The 23,213-nt window shown below is 38.8% G+C and overlaps 1 protein-coding gene across 3 annotated transcripts in view; it reads right to left on the bottom strand.

Annotated features, from left to right (window-relative positions):
• RHBDD1 (rhomboid domain containing 1) overlaps positions 1-23,213 on the bottom strand; it is a 36,561-nt gene that overhangs the window by 5,918 nt on the left and 7,430 nt on the right. For all 3 annotated transcript variants that reach the window (XM_048506628.1, XM_048506631.1, XM_048506630.1), the window contains 3 exons: positions 15,847-15,935; positions 13,622-13,645; positions 11,771-11,890 (listed from right to left, as the gene is read on the bottom strand). In XM_048506628.1, coding sequence (XP_048362585.1) covers positions 11,771-11,890; positions 13,622-13,645; positions 15,847-15,935 — 233 coding nt within the window. The remainder of the gene's footprint in view (positions 1-11,770; positions 11,891-13,621; positions 13,646-15,846; positions 15,936-23,213) is intronic.

The following is a 23,213-nucleotide window of genomic DNA, read 5'->3' as shown; positions in this document are numbered from 1 at the left end:
AGAAGGTCAACGTAGTTATTGCGCACTACAGAAACAGATCACAAAGCAGCCACGAAAAGCATTAGCAAACAACAAGAAGCAGTATAAACAACAATTAAGATTTCCAAACAGAACAAAATGCCCAGGCTTTACTCTAACATTCATAGTGACCACAATTCTACAATATGGCAGATAATTGGGGAATGTAAATTAACATAAATGGGTTATAGAATACTTCATTAAACTGGAAAGAATCCAACCAGCCCTATAGATCAATCACTGCATCAGAAGTAGGAATACTACAGTGAGGTGCTGTAATTAAGACTTTTATGCAAATACGCATTGGTAAATTTACCACTATATAACTCAAACCCATGCATAATACTGCAGACTGGTCTAGTGAAAGAGACTGTCGAGGACTGAAAGACAACTCAAGGAGGCTAAACTCTGTTCGTGATGGGTGTCTAAATTCTCTTATGTCCCAGCATTCATGAGCAACTTCTTAGTTTTTATTGTGTTTCTCATGTAATGCAGATGTTGGATTGGGTTCTGGGAAACCCCGATTCACTCTGCAAGGAAAGCTTACTGGGTGACTTTGGGCTAGTCACAGACCTTCAACAAAACCAAACTGGCTATGCTGGCAGGGGCTGATGGGAATCGTAGTCCATGAACATCTGGGGCACCAGAGTTGCACACCTCTGACCTAAACTATCTCAAAGGGTGGCTATAAGGATAAAACAGAAGACAGGGGAGCAACATCTTCCACTGGGGATATGGTTATAAAATAAATGACATGGAATAGAAACAAGCATATGACAGGTACATGGAGGCTTTTGATTTCTTATAATGGTCTTTTTTAATACATTAAAAAGTTTGTGTGTGTGGATGATATAGCTTTTGGAACACAGAATAAAAACATCAAAATAAGTGAGGAAGTTCCGAATAGAGGGTTTTCCAGATAAATTCAGGAACTACTACGATTTTATCAGCTCCTTCCTGCACTGGGCTGCAATTGGCCATGCAGGAAGGGGCTGATGGGAATCGTAGTTCCTGAACATCTGGAGAGCCGCAGGTTCCCTACCCCTGTTCTAGAAGAAGAAGAAGAAGAAGAAGAAGAAGAAGAAGAAGAAGAAGAAGAAGAAGAAGAAGAAGTAGTAGTAGTAGTAGTTTGGATTTATATCCCCCCTTTCTCTCCTGCAAGGAGACTCAAAGGGGCTTACAAACTCCTTTCCCTTCCCCCCCTCACAACAAACATCCTGTGAGGTAGTTGGGGCTGAGAGAGCTCAGAAGAACTGTGACTAGCCCAAGGTCACCCAGCTGGCATATGTTGGAGTGCACAGGCTAATCTGAATTCCCCAGATAAGCCTCCACAGCTCAAGCGGCAGAGCGGGGAATCAAACCCGATTCCTTCATATTAGAGTACACCTGCTTTTAACCACTATGCCACTGCTGCTCCCGTTCACTAGGCATTTTGAAATAGGGAGATTACACCAAATAACATTATTCAGAAACTTATTGGAATATCTTGGGAGCGGATGCTGGAACTCTCAGAATCTCCACTTTAGCCCTGTTATATTCAGCAGCAGAATATTGATCCTCAACTAGGCTAAATAGTGTCCATATAAAAGGTTGATAGTCTACTTAATGGAACAGTGAAACTAATAATGGGCTGTGTAAAATTTACACCACTGGACTGGCTACCCTTGTTTAGTTCTATACCTCCTCCATCACTTTGCTGGCAGAAACAACTCTGTCAAGAATGGGGAAAATAAGAAGTAATGAACAACTACCAATTCTTGAGACCTTAAAAATTTTTCAAAATAAAAGACTGAAATCTAGAAATCCATCTGATTTAGTACTGCACAGTCTTGTACAGACTGCATAGAATTGCTCTGTAACACAAAATAAAGTCATAAAATAATAAATAAATGCCAATGACTATTCAATTTCCTCGACAATCTGAAAAAAGAACAGCTACAATTAAGATTCCAACATATGCAGTGCAAGAATACCAATGCAAAATAAAGTTATACCCTTCTAAGTCTATTGATGACAATAGTTTTAGAAGGCAGTGTCTTGCCTAAGATGGCTTTCTAAGCATTTGGTAACCTCAGCTCAAAATCTGTCATCAAAAGTCCCATCATCCAACCAAATGCTTTGATAGCACGAGACAAATTCATCACAGAATGATTAACACAACTATTCCTACAAGCAAAGACAATTTCTATGGATCTATGGGGTTTTTTTTGGGGGGGGGGGGTTTACTCACTCCCACTGAACAACTCCATTTGTTAGTACTCTAGCAGCATAAACAGTTGCCATGCTTCGACTCAGAGCAAACACAGTTTCACTTTCCTACAATGCCCATTTTCTAACTTTTTCTCAGTTAAGACGTCTCATCTTAGGTCTTCAGAAACCCAGAACAATATATTACTTCCTAGCAGGGCTTGAGAAACTAACAAGGACACAGCGATCCTTGCTCCCAGGCAAAAAAACTTACCTTACGTATTAAGTACTGAATATCACAATCTCCCCCACCCCAAAAACTACATAGCCACGAAAAAATTTAAAATCCCAACAAGGCAACAAAAATTTCATTGTGTTTCTTTTTGTATAAATTCTTTAGTTGAACACATAATCCAAAATAATTATTTTCATGTCTCATTTAGAGTCCTAAATATGATTATGACATATGAAGTTTTAGCAGAGCGTTTACAACATCAAGGAGGTAACTTTATTACTTCCAGCAAGGCACAAGCACAAAAAGAAAAACAGACAGACAGACAGACAGACGACGGTTTGAATGGCAAAGAGCTGAAAACAAGGTAAAAACATATGAGTAGATGGCTTGCTATGTAGGATATTTTGCTTCTAATTGCTATCAACTTTTAATGTGGACTTTTAACATCTCTATTAATTCTTGAAACAGCAAACCAAGCATGTTTCACAGCCCAATTAAAGTAAACTTCAAAGGTCCCTATAGTTGTAAAACTGCAGAATTAATTCATATTTGTAAGCAAATCTACAAATGGAATATAAAGACTTGTTTACGGGTTTCCATTGCAGTGAACAATAAAATGGGTCAAAAGGTGTTTTTTTTTAAAAAAAACAACAACAACAACATAAGGCTGGGGCATGAACATTTCATAATTAATATCATTTCATAATCTGAAAGACGGGCTTTGAAGGAGGGTTCTGGTTTATCAAGTGAATCAAGTAGCAGTTTTAGTAACATTTTAACAACAGCTGTCACCCAACTTAAGACACCCAACTTTAGCTGCAATTCACTTCCAATAGTAAACTGATTTTTTTCCTTCTAACACCACTGTTTGGTCTCACTGATTATGTTGTAATGCCAGAGCATCATTTCATGTGTGTCCAAGGTTCACAAACTGCTTCAGGGTACTGTGCAAAGAATACATAATGTATTACCCAGTGCTCTTTTTACTGGCTGCTCAGTTTATTTTTGCTTTTCCAGAATGAAACTGCAATGTTTCATTGGCAAACTTACAATGAACCCACACTCATACAACTGTAAAAAAATTTTTTTATAAAACAAAAAGGAAACCATTTCAAATAAATATGAAATAAAGGCTGAAATAAAAATAACTTTTGTATGGCTATACTGTACATTTCCTTCATAGGCAGCAGCAGCTGTCATTTTAGTTCAAAAGATCGAGAAACAAAGTAGTAATGTAACTGAATACCATGCACCCAATACATGTTTTTGTCAAGTCCTATACAAGCCTTTTCCATCAGGATCAGGGAATGAGAGTTATATTTTATTGCATGTTTCAGCACCTTTATAGCAGCTGCGCAGCACTGAGTCAGCAAAAGACAGGCTGTTTTCATAGAAGGGACACAGGAGGAGCTTGGCTGTTTTTGTAATCTGTTTGAACAGTCAGTGCTTTCTGATGGATCTTCTGGGTAGTTTTGTAAACAGACAGCTCAGAGAGTTCACTGTCATTCTCTGTTCTTGTAACACAACAAAAACTTAACAGGATTCTGAACACTTACACCTATTTGCTGTGAGAATAAAGGAGGGCTCACACAGATTCATGGAGGATAGGCTTCCAGCCATAGAAGGAACCTCCATGTTCAGATGCAGTAAACCTCTGTATACCAGCACTAGGAGATGACATCAGGGAAGGTATTAGCCTCCATGCCCAGTTATTGATCCTCTAGAATAACTGGTTGGCCACTATGTGAGACAGGATGCTGGACTAGATGGATCACTAGCCCAATTCAGCAGGGCTCTTCTTATATTATCCTTATGACTCTCACTCTTAATGTTGACATCGCTGAACAAAAATCTTGTGTGTTTTTTAAAACACAGCTGTTTCCAGACAAAAAAGCTTTCTGAAGAGGCATTATATAAATATTTTAGATAAATAAAAAGGTTTGGGATGGCATAATGAACCACAGTTCATGAACAGTCTGTAGTCTGGAGAAAACTACCATGTAACCCTCAAAATAGAAGCCCTCTGGGGTCCACTGCCCCTTTAATCCTAGAGGACTTTTTAGACATTTTTCACAAGACCGCCTTCTTTCTTTCTGGAACCGAAACATGTTATGGTTTTTTTAAGGCAAGATAGGCCACTATGAACAATTGTTTCTGTGAGTTTGGGAAGCATCAGATTGAAAAGTGGCATAAAATTTCATAAATAAGCACAATAACTGACGTTTACAGCAAAACTCTACCAAGAAAAATGGCAAAACTACTTGTATAGTCTCACTCCACCATTTGAAGGCTTTGGACAGACAATTATTTCAACGGAGCAACAAGAACAATTTTTTCCTTGCCACCTCTATGTAATTCAATCCCACATTCATAATTTTTCCACATAACCCTACAAACACTGTGAATGAAAGGGTAGGGGAGAACCCTCCTGCAGGGGTAAACCCCTATTAACTCAGTTTTCCTAATTAAAGCCACTATCCCAAAACCTCAATCAATCAAGTGATCCAGTTGTAAGCAAGCATTTTCTGGCCCAGTAAAAGAGGGAAATCCCCTACCTTTGAAAAGGTTACATGAAGATGTATCTGGAGATGCATAAATCTTTTTACATACTAAAACAGCAAAAACAACTTCCAGAAGTGATCCAGACATTAGGTGGATACATGCATAAACATTACGTGGTCATGGGAACTATCCAATACAAACCTGTAACAACTGAATCAAAGGAAGTATCCAGCTATTGTGGCATTAGTGGCTATATTTTGGTACCTAATTTCAACTTTCCCAGCTCAAAGAACTTTAAAAAAAATTCACCACTGTCCAACTAGTGCTTGGAACATTCTGGGTTTGGTTCAAAGTGGAGGTAAGCACATATGAAGCATCAGATTCCAGATTACAAGTCTTAGAATTTAATAATAAACTCAAAGCCAGAAATCTGGGCTCTCCAGATCATTAATAATTGGGGAAAGTGCATGAACAGAGAACAGTCTAAAAATATGCAGAATGAAGACTACGGCCAATATTATAGTGAATGAAATTCCCTGGTGACATGAACAAAGATCTGGGAACAGACTGTCAGAGAGAACTGGTATTTCTTCCTCTCCAGGTTTACAAGCATAAGGAAGTAAGTAACAGCCTAAAATGAAATTTTATAGGAAAAAAAATTAAACAGTACTGTAATGTCTAGGAGAGCTAAATTTCCCTTCTTTTGATGGTACCAAAGATCTGCCCTCTCTGAGCTTCAGATAAAGCACCACTGGTACTGCCTGTAACCCAGGCCCAGCCTATTCCAAAGGAGTAGTCAGAAATAATCCTTCTGTGACTACCTCACTGAGTTGATCCAATAGCATGATGTCACTTGCAAACTGCTGTGCTAGAACAAGGTTATGCTGGTACAGCATTATTTTTAATAAAACTGCATCAAAACAAGATAACTAGCACACACCCTATGTTGTATAAGGTCATTCCAAATTAGTCAGACACCTCTCAGCTCACTTAGACATTTCAAATTATCTGGTCAAAACAGTCAGATTTCATTTTGCTATATGTCATTATTTTCCTAACAAACCTGAGCCACAGACATAACTAGCTGGTTAGCTTATTTTACTTTGAAACATACTGTAATGACAGCATAACAGTCAGCATCCTAAGGCTGTGGTTGGACAATCTCAGAAAAACAAGTCCACCAGCATGAGCAAACATGCCTTTGTTTGCACCTTTTACGATCCTATTTCTGTCAGGGACTGGAAAAAGACCAAGTAGAACATTTTATTTCATTGGCGCTTAAACCTCTTGACAAACTGAGGAAGCGATCTTGTCAAAGTGAATTTTGTGGAGTGCAATTTTAATTTTAATCGTAGATATATATATATATTAAAATGAAATACTACTTTATAATTGAACTGTATTAATTTTTTATTGTATGAATCTTCTGAAGGTTTTTTAATCTGTGTTTTAGCGTGTATTATGGTTCACTCCATTTTTATCAGTGAAGAGGTTGGGGAAGTCTGGCAAGCCACTGCTTTGTGAAAACTAAAAAAAAAAGTACACATTGGTTTGGATCCAGAGTTGGGGGAGAAGAATCTGTCGGCAATTTCTGTAGAATTCACCCTTCAGCTATAAATTCCTACACTTATACCCCACGTTATATCCCCCGTTAAAAGAGTAGAGATCCAGGTGTGCAGTTTTGAGCTTTACCACCCCTTAGATTCTGTATCCGAGCAATATAGCCATGAAAATACATCTATTTACAATGTTTCCTAGACTTACACTCATCCCTCCCACATCAGGCATAAAATGTCCCCTGCTTCCAGCCCAAGCCCCGTCCTTGGGGCCAGGTTTTTCCTACCTCCCTCTAGCCCTTTAAGGCCATGGCTACTTGTTGCACCTTCCCTATCAGCTTCCCCTGGCAGCCCTGGTGCCACCTTGGGCGCTCCCCTGCCCCAGGCCTCCAGGTAACCATAGCTCTGGGGCTGTGCTGGCTGTGACTTCCTACCTCTATCTGGAAAACCATGATGTGGAAAGTCGCAATGGATTGTCTCTACCAACAAAAACCTAACCTCTATCCCTATCCTAACTCCTGCCCAATTTCTCATAATCTCATTATTGCTTTAAAAGCTCCATTTACCATAATTGAAAATTGGGTCTAGTATAGAAACCTACTGGTTAAGAAATGGTATAATGCTAAGTTTACATATAAACAAGTCAAGCCAGTGAAGATTCTATTGCCACAGAATGTGGGTGACAGAGGGAATTTTCTTTGTTCAGTTGCTGAAGGCTTGCTCAGAGGAGCCGGAGTTGGCTTTCGTTTCCTATCCTTTTCAAGGACAGGAAAGGTGACAAATTATAATAGATGTTAGTTAGATGTGTTAAGAATTTTATTTAGAGTGTTCTTTCACTACCAAGTTGCATTGTATTATTGTCAGAGCTGGTATTTATGTATGTTGTTTCTTCCTGACTTCTACTTCTTTTATCCCTTTATAAATTCCTGCTATTCGTCTTCCCACTTCCCTGTGAAGAGTAGTCTGAGAGGAGGGACTCGAGAAGTGCAGGGTTTGTTTTGCCTGTGGCTGTTCACATCTGCTATATGGTACAACCCATATCCAGAGTGCAAGCCTGAGAAAGTTGGAATCCTTGTTCAAAAGCCAGAGAGGAGAAAAGTCAAGCTGTTTGCCCTCCTATCAGATAAACCCTAGGTGGTAGCAGCCAGGTTTAGCCTCCCTGGAGCTTGCAGGGCTAGAAAGGGGAGCCTCAGGGGTGCCATGGCAGCCCCTTCTCCTTAGTCATGGCAGTCCCTCTGAGAGGTGATGTTGGGTCCCAGGTTATGCCCTATGATATTTTTATTACACAAGCAACAAGAACTTCATGGAGGACAGAATGGGATAAAAACAGACACACAGAGGTGAAAAAAAATTATTTTTTTTGCAAACTACTGAAATTGTTGTCTTTTGTACATACTTGTTTCAAGATCAGTATTTTACCCCTTCCCTGGGATGTGATATTGGCTGGAAATCTAAAATGTCTCAGAAGAAAGTATCACGTATGTGGATGACAAAAAAACCCTAACTTACTAAAAAATGGATAATCAACAGAAATAATTCAGTTACACTAATTGTGCATGATGTATTCTAAGGAGGCTTTATTTTTGCCAATTAGCAACTTTTAAAAAATAAATGAGGAGTTAGCACTACATACATTGTAAATAATTAAACTGTGATTTTATTATTGTAAAAAAGGGCTTGAAGTTCTTTTGAAACAGTAGCTAGCACCAAGAAAACAAAACAAAGAAATGGAAAATAAGCAAAGACTGCTTTCATGGTCTAAACTGCCACAATACTTGAATTTTTACAAAGCATCTCTCCAAAATACATGGTAACAGATTCAGCCTTTGGAATTCTAAACATTTAACCAACCTGGTAAATTTCTCACTCTGTTCAGGTATTTATTTTTAACTTGCTTTTGTTACGTAACTAACTTTTCATTGGGGTGTTGTGGGTTTTCCAGGCTGTATGGCCGTGTTCCAGTAGCATTTTCTCCTGACGTTTCGCCTGCATTTGTGGCTGGCATCTTCAGAGGATCCTCTGAAAATTCCATCCACAGATGCAGGTGAAACATCAGGAGAAAATGCTACTGGAATACAGCCATACAACCCAGAAAACCCACAACACCCCAGTGATTCCAGTCATGAAAGACTATGACAATACATTAACTTTTTATTGCTTTGAGGATTTTTTTTTAACATAATCATTTTGTTACATAGCTGCCCTATAGCATTTCTTGTCTGACCAGTTCCTACTTCCTGTGGGACTGTGCACAAAATAAGCACAAGCCAGTCTCCCCAATGTGAACACCAATGAGAGGACCAGAGTCACAGGAGGCCTACCTGTGAGTATATTTTTATGCTTATTCGTGGAATACAATGTTTTACAATACATTCTGTTTTCAGATTGATCCTGGAATGTAACAGTGCTATCTTAAGCCAAGTTACAGCTTTCTAGATCCACTGAAGTTAATGATCAATGGATACCCTCCCCAGAGCTCTGTAAACATCCAAAGAAAATGGCTTCAGATCCTCTGAAGATGCCAGCCACAGATGCAGGCGAAACGTCAGGATAGAATGCTGCTAGAACACAGACATACAGCCCGGAAACCACACAGCACCCCAGTGATTCTGGCCGTGAAAGCCTTCGACAATACAATGGCTGTATTACTTAGCTATTTTGAACATTTCAAACAAAGTTTATTGTAATTTAATTAAAAAATAGGATCATATAGATTAAACTTTTCTTGCTCTTGCGAATGTATATAATAATATTAAACTACTGGGAACAGTCATCTGAAGATTGGGCTAGTTTACTGTCAAAATGCAGATGACACTCAGCTCTACCTAGTGCTTCCAACGAATCCCAGGGAGGCTGGGAAACCATGAACCAGACTCAGGAGGCAGTGTTGAGATGAGTGAGGGCAAACAAACTGAACCTTAATCTGGACAAAATGTATGTACTACTAGCAGAATGATTCACCCAGGAATTCAGATATTTCCTGTTCTGGATGGATTCACACTCCATCCAGATTTGCAGGTCCATAGCTTGGGCTGCTGCTGGACTTTTGTTGGACAAGCAGATGGGAGTGGTGGTCAGGATCTCCTTTCTCCAGTTTCAGCTGGTGAGCCAGCTGCAATTTTTCCTATGAAAATAAGATCTCACCACTGTGATGCATGTCCTGGAAGCATTTAGACAAGACCACTCCAATGTGCTCTACAAAGGGCTGTCCATGAAGTGCCCAAAAAGCTAGTTCGCACAGAATGATGTCACTAGAATGCTGATTGAAATGAGTTGTTTTACCTACACTGGCTGCCAATTTGCTTCTGGGCACAATTCAAGATGCTAATATTGATCTTAAAGCACATATGGCTTGAGGCCACAATACTACACAGATTGCCTACTCCCATATCAACCAACTCGATCACTACAGTCTTTGGAGGGCCTGCTTTAGGTGCCTCTGAAACCCAATAACGGGTAGCAAACCAATAATGCTTTTTCTCAGGAATAGACCAAACTTGTGAAATTCCAGGGAGATCTGTTTGTCCATCTATGACTGTCTTCTATTAGCCACTGAAGATTTTCCTGTTTCGTTCACTGTTCCCTCACTAGCAATCCTTCCCATTTATGTATTTGCATTTTGTTATTTTATATATACAGTCTTTTGAATAAATATATAAAAATCAAATCACTCATGTCCAGAAGACTTTTAATGGTAATAATACAGATGATTTACTTGCCCTTGGAACTGGGTGAATGTGAATTTACAAATGAGAACGCAACTACATCTTGCCATTTGAAACAGGAAGCGACTAACTAAAAAAAGTCATTTTAAACTACTTTATGTAAAATACATTCAACAGGGGATAGGAGATAGAAACTTAATTCCTGTACTGATTCTAGATTTTATGAAGTTGTCTAAAGTAACTCTCTGAGCTTTTTACCAAGGTTATACGTTTTAGTTCCAGACATGTGGTTTGAAGGTATTTTGTAAGTTATCATTTCAGTCAGTCTGAGGTTAGCCACATTCTAATAGCAATATTATAGTGAAATATCATACAGCTGGCCAGGGCAGGAAGAAATGAGATCTATTCATTGCTTCAAGATACTTGTTCCACAGATAGAAACATACATTTTACAGAAATTTTGAAAGGGGGGGGGTAATTTTCCTTCACAAAAAAACTCCCTAGAAGTTCTGAGAAAAATTCAAACATCTGCAATATTCATTTCTTATCAAACCAAAAACTTATTTTACTGCTTTGAGAACATAAAATGTATTGTTAAGGCCTATAGAGGCAGGTGATTAATTAGGAGTAAAAACTACTAGACCATGGCCACAACGGCCAATAAAATGCATCAGTTCTAGTTTAGTGAAAATGTACCATTCATTGTTGAAGGCTTTCATGGCGGAATTACTGGGATGTTGTGTGATTTCCGGGCTGTATGGCTGTGTTACTAGAACACAGCCATACAGCCCGGAAACCACGCAACACCCCAATGTACCAATTGTTGTATTCATGAAATCTAAATAAATAAACTCCTTAGTTGTATTCAACATTACTGCAATATATATATAAATGCCCAGTATGAGAAAATAAGACCAAATTACTGTACACTATGCTACCCGAGCATATGTACCTTATTTCTGTATCTGAGGCTTCATGTACTTTGGTGTTACTACCCACAAGAGGTCTTTTGCAGATCCTGGCTCCCGCTGCCTTCTAAAAAACTTATCCTCCACCAAGATTATTTTCCTGCAGAAAAGTGCCTGCATTACAGTCCTCTGAGAAGAGAGGTGAAAAGAATAACCAGAGGGACACCAGATCAAGAATGCAGCAGATTCATGGTAATGATTCAAATTTCTAGCTGTCCTGAAGCTCTTGATGAGACCATTCCTGTAGCTGCCGATGACCACAGGAAATGCTGCACAGAAGTAAAGAAGCTGTGGCTTAAAGTCATAGACCCCCCCCCACCCCATTATGTTGTTAAGGGTGTGTGACTTCCTGCTACGAAGGTGAGAAATTTCACGCATATCTTGAATTTTGTGAAAATTTTCATTCCTTATAATGGGATGTTCATATGAACTCAAATCTTGGAAGGAACCAGGCCAGGAACATCCTAGTCTCAGTCAAGAAGAAATTGTAATGCTATATAATATAGAAAGAACTGAGGGGCAATACAATAGAAACTCAAGAGGCTCTCCATATTGTTTTTAAGGCTGTAAGCCTTCCCTGAAGAAACATGAAAAATTATTCCTGTATTCTCAATATAGCCAAAATGGGAAGATTCTTACCTGCATCATTCAGACTGTTTCTCATTGCCCTTTGAAACTGTTCCTCTTCACTCAATCCATCAGTGTACATATTATAGTCTCTTGGTGTGTAGGACGGATAACCAGAATAACTAAAACTCCCTATACAGATAAAATAAAATAAAAATCAATCTATGATTCTGGTAGTGAATCTTTAAAATCACTTTAGAAGGAAATAAGTGTTTTAAGCAAGTAAGAAATGAATAAATGAATAAATTGTGCGCAAATAAGAAATATTAAACTGAAATTGTCAGACACATATTTTATAAAAAATCTGTGGGCTACAATGACAAGAAGGCCTACGTGTTACAAATACTATTTTCATCTTTTATATTCTTGTTTCCAGATAAAAGCATAAATTTTTCTCATGTTCAGGCTAAAATTTGTAAGAGAAAATACTCATGTACATAAACTTTTTCTTTTTAAATATCCTATTTGCACTTACTGCTAGACCAAGCATGAGAAAGTACAAGAAGGCCCAGCCACCAGCCAAACGGGTCCTAAAGTGCTACTTTCTGGCCAACTGGAAGTGATGTAATGGTAGCCACTGCCTATATAAACAGAACCAGGAAGGAGACAGGGATGCTGTGGGATGAGGAACCATGTGAGAGTAAGCAGACCAGATCCTTTCCTTAAGAGGTCATACAGGATAGACCAGGGGTAGGGAACCTGCGGCTCTCCAGATGTTCAGGAACTACAATTCCCATCAGCCTCTGTCAGCATGGCCAATTGGCCATGCTGGTAGGGGCTGATGGGAATTGTAGTTCCTCAACATCTGGAGAGCCGCAGGTTCCCTACCCCTGGGATAGACAGACAGGAGGCAGTGTGTGTGTGTGGCGAGGGAGACTAAAAGATCTGGAGGCCAGGGCATTAGTTGGGATAAGGATGGGGTAACCTCAGAATAAAACAAGGAGAGGGGACTTCTCCAAAGGTTCAAGTGTAAACTCACGCAGAGGTTCAAGTGTAAACTCAAGTGTAAACTCACACAGAGAAAAGAGTTCCACAAAACTCCTACAAAAGTAAGGACATTACCAGAACATCCTGAAAAGACCAAAATTCTAAAGGTGCGGATGATAGTCAGTTGTAGCAGGGGACCAAACAGTTCTTCAGTTGACCAGCACGCAGCAGCTGAGGATGTAACCACTGAAGCCACGGCTATGGGGGCTCAAACCCAGTGAAAGTACAAATATAAAGACTATTGCCCTGGATCAGCTAGCTACTCTGGCTGTGTACTGAATCACATCCCTGAGACTGCAGGCAAATTCAGCTATCGGTTTTGCACTTGTGTAGCCTGATCATTAACTGGAATCTCACAGAACAGCGGTTTGGAAAAGGGCACCAGATTCAGCCCTCACCTCAACTGATTAACACATAAATTTTTGAGTACCAGTGCCAGGAGGCAACATCAGGAGGGCCTTGACCTCTATGCCCAGTTGCTGGCCCTTCAGAGTAACTGGTTAGCGACTGCGTGAGACAGGATGCTAGACAAGATGAGCCATGGGTCTGATCCAGCAGGGCTCTTTTTTGGTTCTAAACAAAATCCCCATTTATTTTACCAGGAATATGCAATCTCCTTAGTCAAAGTGTACATATGTGCATTTGTGTTTTTATTCATTTTTTCTTTGTTTTAAGCAACTTAAGGTGCATTGCCTGGGAAATGAAGTGACAGCTGCAAAAATAGGTATGAACAGAAATGCACACATATGACACCCATGATATATCTGAGCTTAGAAAGGTTCCAGAGTAGGAAGACTGGAATCTATTTAAAATTCCTCTTTCCTATTAAAAACACAACATTAGAAGAGATTTTACAAGAGAATAAAAGTTACGTACTTGAGCCGTCGCTGTTTCTTTCACCTGAGAAAGTAAGAGATAAGATCAATGGAAAAGGATATAATTAATATTCATCAGCATTTTAAAAATATTATTTTATTATTTGCTATATGTTTTTATTCCCAAAACTGACTTTCAGCACATCTAGCCACTTAAAATCCAATACAAATTAGAATGCAGTGGGTCATCAGCAAGCTAAGGGGTCTAGGTGACAATAGAAGGTTGCCTGAGTGTTGTTGACATGTTATTGACAACCCAGTCTTTTAAACACATTGCACTTTTCCCACACATTTCAAGTGAGGGATGCAGTTCTTTGGGGCTGGGGTTGCAGGGCTCTTCCTGGTCTCATTATGGAGCCAAGTTGATTCAACCTCCGGTGGCAGGGGGTCATATTCTTCAAGGCAGCAATCTGCCAGTGCAAAAGAAAGAACGCCAAACCCCTTCATTGCTCTGTAACAAGCAAGGTATCAAGACAGTAATGGTGTCAGAAGCCAGAGAAATGGGGGGTGGGCAGCAGAATTTGTGTATGAATTTCTCCCTGCTTTTACCTGTGCGTATATATAAATGCTGTTTTGCTAATTAACAGATATGTGTACACTTTATACAAGAAATTCTGTTAGGAGAAACACAAAAATTATATACAAATAAAGACTCATAGGACTCGTTTTCCAACTCGTTATGAATATGCTGTGAGGAATCCACTTCTGTCTGCAGAACTGAAATAGGGATATTCAAATTCAATCTTGAAAAATTTGACAGCATCCTTATTTCAGGAACCTCTCACTGCCTCTATTAATTCTTTCACATAATCTATTTTCTCCTTTCCCCTCCACTGTTCTTTATCGGTTATAACAGAGCAATAATACGCAGTATGCCAACAGATAAAACAAAAATGTCTGTTTTTTTCAATATGAGTGATAATATTTTACATTAACTAAGGAGATCCCTTTAGTCTAGCAAAGAAATTATTTGGCACCAAGGAAAGTTAACATTGGAATTGCAATTTATATGATTTAGCAATCAACACAAAAGAGTAGCTATAAACCAGAATTTCTTTTTAGCAGCAGATATATGTTCTGGAGAAACTGAGGAAGAAAGAGAGTGAAATAAGTATGTGGCTGAGACCTTCAGGAACCTAGTAGAACAGTTCTACCCCTGTGCTGATAGCTTTTCTGCTGTCATGGAGATCGAAGGTCTTGATGGTGGAAGGCATCAGTCTGAAGAGAGATACCTCTCCAATGAAAACTCTTTCTTGGATGATGGACAACATCCTCCTGCACTAAGGATACTCCTCTGAAATTGAGGGGAGGTGAGCTCTAGGTAGTGGGTGATTCAACCACCCAATGATAAAATGTACAGCATTTCCTCAGTCTTGTACCCTCTATAAAAGAGTAGCTAAAAACAAGATACCCAGGAAGGAAGCTGGGACTAATGACTCATGAATCTGAATGTTTTGCCTCCAGGATTACTTACAATAGCATGGATCTCTCTTTTACCAGGCTTCTCAATTCCTCTAACCATACTGCATTTGTGCAGTGAAAGTAGGACAAGTGTAGAGATCCTTCCAAGCAAAAATAGCCAAGAGAAGCAACAGTGGTTGTATGAGAAACAGAAGAGCAAAGGTAAGCCACCAAAACACCCAATTCCTTTGATCATTACCTGCCATGTTAGTATACGGGAACCCAGGCTTTCAAATGCATGTTTACGTAGCTTTTAGATTAAAATATGAAAAACAATGGAACTCGTGGAGGGCTGTGATTATAACTCAATTCACTTGTGCTTTAGCTATAAAAGCTCGAACAAAGCTGATCATTCAAACTTGGTCACAGTAACACCGCTGATTCATGTGCTGGTTGTTCAAGGGTGTTTGGTTTTCTTCTGTAAAGATCACAGATTCCATAGGCAGGAATACACCCCCCATAAAGAACATCACATAAAGTGAAGCCATGTAATAAAAAGGTATTGTGACTGATATACAAGAAAAGAGTTCAAGCACTGAAGTATGCCTGCAGTTGTGAGGGATTCATGTTTTCCTATCTTTAAAAGAGAGTTATAGTATACAAAAGTTTAATGGGAAAACAATGGTAGAAAAAAATGGAAAAAACTTATTGGCCGGAACATCATATAAATACTGAAAAGTTAGAATACATATTAAGAAATAGGGTTAAATTCAAGATTAAACTGTATTGTGAATTCTTCCTCTCTGCCAAATTAATATTCTGTACCTGCACATGCTTCCATGACTGGCTTCAAAGGACTTTTAATGTATATCAATCCAACAAGAATACCTGCCAGATGTCCTCCAAAAGAGCTCCTAAAAGGAAATAAACCTTTTGTGAGATGCACTGCTCTTCATTAGATACATTCTGCACCCTCATTATTCCAATGCAATTCAACAGGTCTCTTCCAGCTTATTAACTTGCAGTCATATCTGAAAACTACGGTATCTCCTTTCTCCCACTGCTTACAGAAAAATCAGAAAGGCTGACTGATCATTTAGTTTTGTTTAAAAAACATCTAAACCAGTGGGATTCTGAGGCAAGTCATGGAGATCTACCTTTTACAGAGTTTTTAAGAGGGGTTTGTTGTAACTATATATGTTTACAACATCCAAGTGCCATATTTTATATCGCTATTACATTCACTTCATTCATTTCTTTTCTTGTTTGCCATTCTTGTAAAGAATGGAGGCGGATTACAGAGTTATAAAAGACAATGCAAAAAAAAGTATACTGCATATAACTAACTATGTCACAGAACTGGATCACACAAATTAAAGAACAATGAAATAAAATGCTATAATTTGTTGCACAAACTGAATTCCACAAGTAATGTCCATTCTGCCTTTTCTCCAAGAGGTCATGGTGGTGTACATTTTTTTTATTCTCCATTTTGTCATAACATCTCTGAAAGGTAGGTTGGGCAGAGTGAGTGTGATTGGCCCAAAGTCACTTAGAAAAGTTCACAACAGTGTGGGATGTGAAGTCCAGCACACTTAACCGTTACCCTGCAATGGCCATCTCTTTCCATGAACATGGTGAGGATCAGCACAGGGGTGAATAAATGGTCACAGTGATCACTTTAAGAGCACTATTAAATAGTCAGCTCTTCAGAGTCCAATTTTATTCAGAGGGGCTGACTTCCAGGACAGGGTTCTTAAGACTGCTTCTTAAGTGGCACACAGGAGTCATCTTCAGCATAATAGGCATGACCTGCCTTCTCTCTTTCCTCCTGTGGTTTGGCCATCCACATCCCATCTCTGCCAGTTAGTTCTCTAATCATTTGTCCACTTGCAACATAAAGTCCCCCCTCCTTATGAAAACTCTTTCTACACTCTCCCCCCCCCGCCCGGTCTCCACCCAGGTTAAGTCTCTAATCACAAATCACACTATCACAAATAAGCTCCCCCAAGTGCAGTGGCTCCTATTTCTGAAGTGTGCACAATCTTGTAATTGTATCTGTCACCCCTGAGGCTGGCAATTTAAAATCAGAAGAACCATGGGAGCTGTATACACACTTCCCCCAGCATTGCCTCTGGTGCCCTCCTCAACACAATCCTTGTCTATTTCCTGTGGTCTCAGGTTAAAAAGGAAAGACGGCCTTAAACTGCCAGAGTCTTCCTTCTTTTGTCAGTCCTGTCCTGTGCTGCCTGTAGGTTTCCCAAATGCTAGTTGGACAGTCTTACCACTACACTACATCGTGTAGTACACTGCACAGTGCGGTCTTTAAGAAAGAGGTTGTGATTAGAAATCAGTGCCTTTTTAATTTCTATCTGTTGCTGAAAATGGTTTGAGTCCACACATAATTTGTTTATTCGTTTATCAGGGACAATATATAAATATAATAACACTGGAATACAAAATCAAGGGGAAAACGCAATAAGTGTATCGAAAGATGGCATAAGAAATGCAAAAACTGAATTATAGACATTAACAGTGCTGTAAAACAGAATTTTTAAAAAATAAAGAGTATCCCTTTGCAAAAGTATCCTGCAGAACAATTTCATTTTACTACAACTCTACTATCTTTATGGAAATGCCCTCCTGAACAACTGGGTTTTATACATACTGCAGAATAACAGAAAGATGGGAACCTTCCTGACCTCCTCAGGCAGTCCATTCTGCAAAGTGGAAGTGAACGACTGGGAATACAGACAAGGCTGACAGAAAGGCCTTTGTAGTAAACCTTAGAAACTGTGGCAGAACTTTGAATACATGATAATATGTCAGGTATGCAAAGTCCAGACTATTCAAAGAAACCCACATGGTACTGCACCTGTCAGAACACTTGAAGCTGCTCTTTGTAACCCACCCTCAATATATTCACAAGCTGAGGCCTCCACACAATAACCAAGGGCATTTCTACATGGTTCATAATACAACAGGCAACTCTTCAAGCACAAAGGCATGAATAACTGTCACAGTATCTAAGTTGAACATGAAGGGTTTTAGTTTTCTTGCTTCATGTCAATACAAATATTAATCAAAGTCACAGCCACACTACTAATTACAAATAAAAGGTGATATTATCACTATACAGAAGCTTAGAGGTTGTGAATATCAGTAATTTTTCTTTTTAAAGGAACACAGCAAACATTGACAACACAGTAATATTACCCATAAAGTAGGGCTCTACTACATCTCCTAATCAGTCTCTCCCTCTCTTCATCTACAAGCTGATGCATTCTAAAACACTAATTGACAAGTTACTTTCCAAAACAGTATCATCATCAACCACAAAACCAAAGTCTACAAAGGAGGAGATAGAGAGCCAAATTAGAAGAGGCCCTAGGCGATCTGGATGTTCTCAACATTGTAAAACAAATAGCAGCCACATGTGTCCCAGTTCAGACTGTCATAAGTGAGGTGAGAGGGGCTTAAATGAAAACAACCCTCCCTTTTGAACCAACATGAGTCCTGGAAGAAAAGAAAATCCTAACTAATTCCACTGAAGGTGATCCTGATGTTTATATTTCAAATGATGAAACTACACGGGGGAGAATAAACCCCAACACAAGTCAAGAGGCTACGTAATAACTATTGCTATTTTTTTAAACTGCAGAGGTCCATCTTTCAAAATCTCCCAGTTCGGCACTAGGTGACTTTCAAAACAGCACTCTTCTTGCCTATCTGTTCTGTTAAGCCACTGTTAAGCCTATCTGTTAAGCCACTTTCCCTTCAGGGAGTGCATGTGACAGGCATGGCTGTGCCCTGCATTTTATTCTCATAACCACTCTGTGTCACAGATTAGGCTAAGACAGTCTAGCCCAGGGTTCTCCCCTGAACTTCATGACTGTCTGGGGATTTGACATGAGATTGAGAGGACTCACCCACCAGAATACTATCTTCCTTTTGCACCATCTCATACTGGCTATGACACATCCATGACTTAAAGTCTGATTGTCTGAAACATACCCTCAAAATTTAGGTCTGTGAACAATTCAGAACCCCCGGGATGTATGGATGTGATGGTCATTAGGGAAGATTTTTGTATTTTGTTACAAGGAGGTCAATCAACTTCTCCACAACTTCTGAAGACATCCTCAGCCATCAGACTCTAAATGCCTAATGTGAATTATTCATGATATTTTGTTGTTCTCACTTCACATTAATTCCAGATAAACCTTGAGAAATATCATTTTTTCTGACAAATATATTTATCAGTTTTATCGTGTTATTTTATTTGTCAGGAATTATTGATTTCACCAAAATTTAAAAGGTATATATAACTGTCTACTTAGTGAAATAATTTTATGTAATGTATCCCTTCCAAACACAATTTTTAATGTAAAAATCATGACCTAGCCTGGTGTGGGTTCAACTAAACTCTCATGATTAAATTCCTATGTAAGGAATGCTCATCTCAGAACATGCTTATATATGAAACTAACTAAATAATCTAATTTTAACAGATAATCATAAACCAGGATGCAAAAACCTCGGTACCCATTAGTCATGGCAACTTTAAAATAGATTCTGAAGACTGGCAATTTATCATGAAACCTGCTTATATTGACTAGATTTTAAAGCATGGTCAGCTAAGTTGACCTTCTCCATCTTATCTACAATACAAAATCACCTCCTCATGGATAACATGTGCATATCTTTGTGTGACATCCTGAATATTTACAGGAAGAGAAATGCAACACTGAAAAAAGTGAAAAGATTTTTTTGTACTTTTGTACTGTTTATTTTAAAACATAGGAAACAGTTTTACCTTTTATCGCTAGGTAAAATTCAATGTTCTTACAATACTAATAATTTTTCAGCTTTTTAAAAATGCAGTGCTTTTGGAATCTTTTAAACCCTGCCGGCCCAGTCCTACTTTGATTCACACATACCAAGGTTCCTTCCCCCAATATTATTTTGGTTCCGTGCTCCTGTTTTAATGTGTTGTGAAGGTTGGGGTTTTTAAAGCCATTTAAAGAGAGGAGGCATGTATCATTCAACCAGTGTGGTTTCTACCCCAACCATCTCCTGACAGACTGAACCCAAGTGGCCTTCTAAACAGATATAAATATGACACATCAGGGAAAAAGGATATGGAAAAAAATCCTCAGTAACTTTTATCCACTACTAGGTATGAGGGAAATAATGACGTTCAGTAAAGAGACTATTTAGCGGAATCTCAGAGCTTTTGCTGGGCTCATTAAGTTATAAAGTTTCAGTTATCAGCTCCTGGGTGCACAGAACAGTTATTAGTCTAGCTTTTGTTTGTGTGGTGGTTATTGGCCTTTCAAAAGTAAAGGAGAACCAATTTTGGTATATGGCGGAAGGAAGGGCTCCTGTCTCCCTCCAAGCCATATTTTCCCATTTTTGCAGCTATATATGGAATATTCTGTGCACATAGAAAAAAAAATAGACAATCCTCGTCCCCCCAGCCAGCCAATAAGCTACCTTTAAGTAGCTTACATGTTCTCCTTTCTTTTTACAGCCATTCCCTTCCGTTACATGTGGCTGCAGGGCATCTGGATCCAATTCTAGCTTGGCCCTCAGAAACTGGGCTCTGAGACAGCTAAGGTCTCTTCTTAAAGCATCCACTATGACAACCTCCTTTCTCACAGGAAACGGATTCTGAGACATCCAAAGTCTCCTGAGAAAGCATTTTCATCCTACTCCTCTTTAGAGTTTGTGCTTATCTCCAAACAGTCACTATTTTAGCCTGCTTACACATAAGACAGAATCTCAGACTTACATAGTCACCTGAGACAAGTTCTGTCCCACCTAATCTTCTGAAGGCATAACCCTTATCTGATCTGAGATGACAATATAACAGGTTTTTTTCTTTCACTTCTCCCTTCCATCTGGCTTTTTCTGCCATCCATGGGCCTGACCAGCAGTTAGCTCTGCACATACACCAAAAGCATACAAGGGGTGGAGACTAATAGAAAGGGGAAGGCCTTTTGTCCATCTGTTACAGGTATCCCAGGAGACCTGACATGTCTAAGGTAGTCCACCATACTCAATATCAATGGAAGAAGGTTCACCTGAAGATTACTAGTCCTGCTTCCACTTTGCACCTGTGGCTTTAAGTACTAATGTACTTCTACAATTAACCAACAAAATTTATCCCGTGTTTCTTTTTCTAGTCAGATAGTTCACATCAAAGAATCTCTTCAAACCTCAACAGTTCTATCCATATAACACCTACCAATACAAATAAAATACAATATACATATATTCTTAAACTCAAATTGCAGACTGATTGTCTCAATAAATGTTCAAAATGATACTCTTCAACAATTCAAGTAAAATATAACAACCAATATATAAAACACTTTCTTGGGCTTATCAGCCACCAGGTAAAGTTTGATCTCAAACCTTTTTCCTAATGGCCCAAATAACTGTTTATAAAAGTTTCTGGAGTCAGTATTCCATATATCCAATTATACCAAAAATGCCTTGTTATCATTTTTACCAATGTAAATGTCACAACAAGGGAGGGCGGGAGAAAAAGATATCACTCGAGTTATTTCGACTCAATACAAAATACGCTCTCCAAACTTCCAGTATCCTTATATATGCTTATCAGCTTAATGCATTTGTTTTCCTGTAAAAAATACCAATAATGATCATTCTATTTCCAAATCTAGGTTTAGTAACTGTGAGTGATATCTTGTTCCCCTTGCCCCCCCCCCCCCCGGTGACATTTACATTGGTAAAAATGATAACAAAGTATTTTGACACCTGAGTCTTCTGCCCCCCCCCCCACCTCGGGTTCCACCAGTTGCACCCTTTCCCACATACTTCTGTGTCACCTTCTTCTCACCCCCACTCTCCCAACTTTATTTTATTCACATTTTTTCATCTTTTCCAAATTCTTCTTGAACCTAAAATTTTCCTTCCCACTGTACTCCTTTTTATTGCAATATTTTTTTTATTTATTTGTGTCATTTACAGTCCACCTCTTGAACTGAGACCCAAGGTGGACTACACAGTGCAAGGCTGACTACACATTCAACAGGGTGAGATATCCAGTAAATAATGCAACAGGATTTGGCCTGAAGAAATCTGAAAACAAATACAAATCTGAAACAGCTAAAACAAATCATAAACATTAACATGACATGTTAAACAATGCAGAAATTCTAGTAGGATCATACTTACAGCAACAGACAGTACAAACTATATAGTCCACAGTCCTATTCCTTAACTAGCATCTTTCTGAACTATTTTATTAAAGCATAGTCCTATTTCTGTGCCCACATGAATAATTCCATTTGCAGATAACGAGGAGATTAAAAGCCATCCTGCTATTGATTTTGCTTACTTGCATGGTGGCATCTGCAGAAGGTGCTGCTCAGGTGAGAAGAGCATAAGGGGAGATACGGTCCAGCAGATATAAGGGACCAAGGCCATAAAATATTTTGTATGAAATAGCCAGACCTTGAACTTAGCCTGTAAAATGAGAGTGATATGCATGTTCCCCATAGCTCTTGATAATACAGGTAACAGAGCTGCCATCTTCAATACCAACTAGAGTTTCCAAGTTGACTCTGAAGGGAGACTTACATAGAATACAGTAAACTAATTTCCTTCCCTTTTTACCTGACTTTCCTTTTAATTCAATAGCCTTCCCTGGAAACAGAAAGTACTTTGATTCAAGGATTCTTTAGAGCCCAGTTATGAAACCTTTTTCAGCACCAAGGTCATCTCTGAAAAACTGCTGTAATAAGAACAGCTGTGAACATACAAACACTATCCTTCCTACATTACTCTGCCATAGAACGTATTACTGTGCATAGAAAGAAATGCTCCTGGATGAACCCTAAAATATGATTTTAAATATATTACCCAGTAGTGTGTCAAAATTTTATAATGAATTATTCAAATATCTGGTAGCAGTGGCAGGAATAATATTTGCAGCAAAGTAGAAAGAAAACAAATGCCCAACTCTGGAAGAATGGAAAAACCAACTGGAGATCAGATTTCCATCAGACTTGGATTGTCTAGGAAGGGGGATTTAACCCTTCAAGTTCCACTTGGTTTCACTAGCTGAAACATAGCTTTCTGCACTGTTAGAGTTTTGAAAGAAAAAAGCATGCATTTTTTAAAACCTGTCTTTTTTTTCTTTAAAATTCTAACAAACATAA

The sequence above is a fragment of the Sphaerodactylus townsendi genome, linkage group LG08 (genome assembly GCF_021028975.2).
Source record: "Sphaerodactylus townsendi isolate TG3544 linkage group LG08, MPM_Stown_v2.3, whole genome shotgun sequence".
Classification (NCBI taxonomy): Eukaryota; Metazoa; Chordata; class Lepidosauria; order Squamata; family Sphaerodactylidae; genus Sphaerodactylus; species Sphaerodactylus townsendi.
Note: the sequence above shows the minus strand (reverse complement) of the source record. Positions and strands in the feature narration are given on the sequence as shown.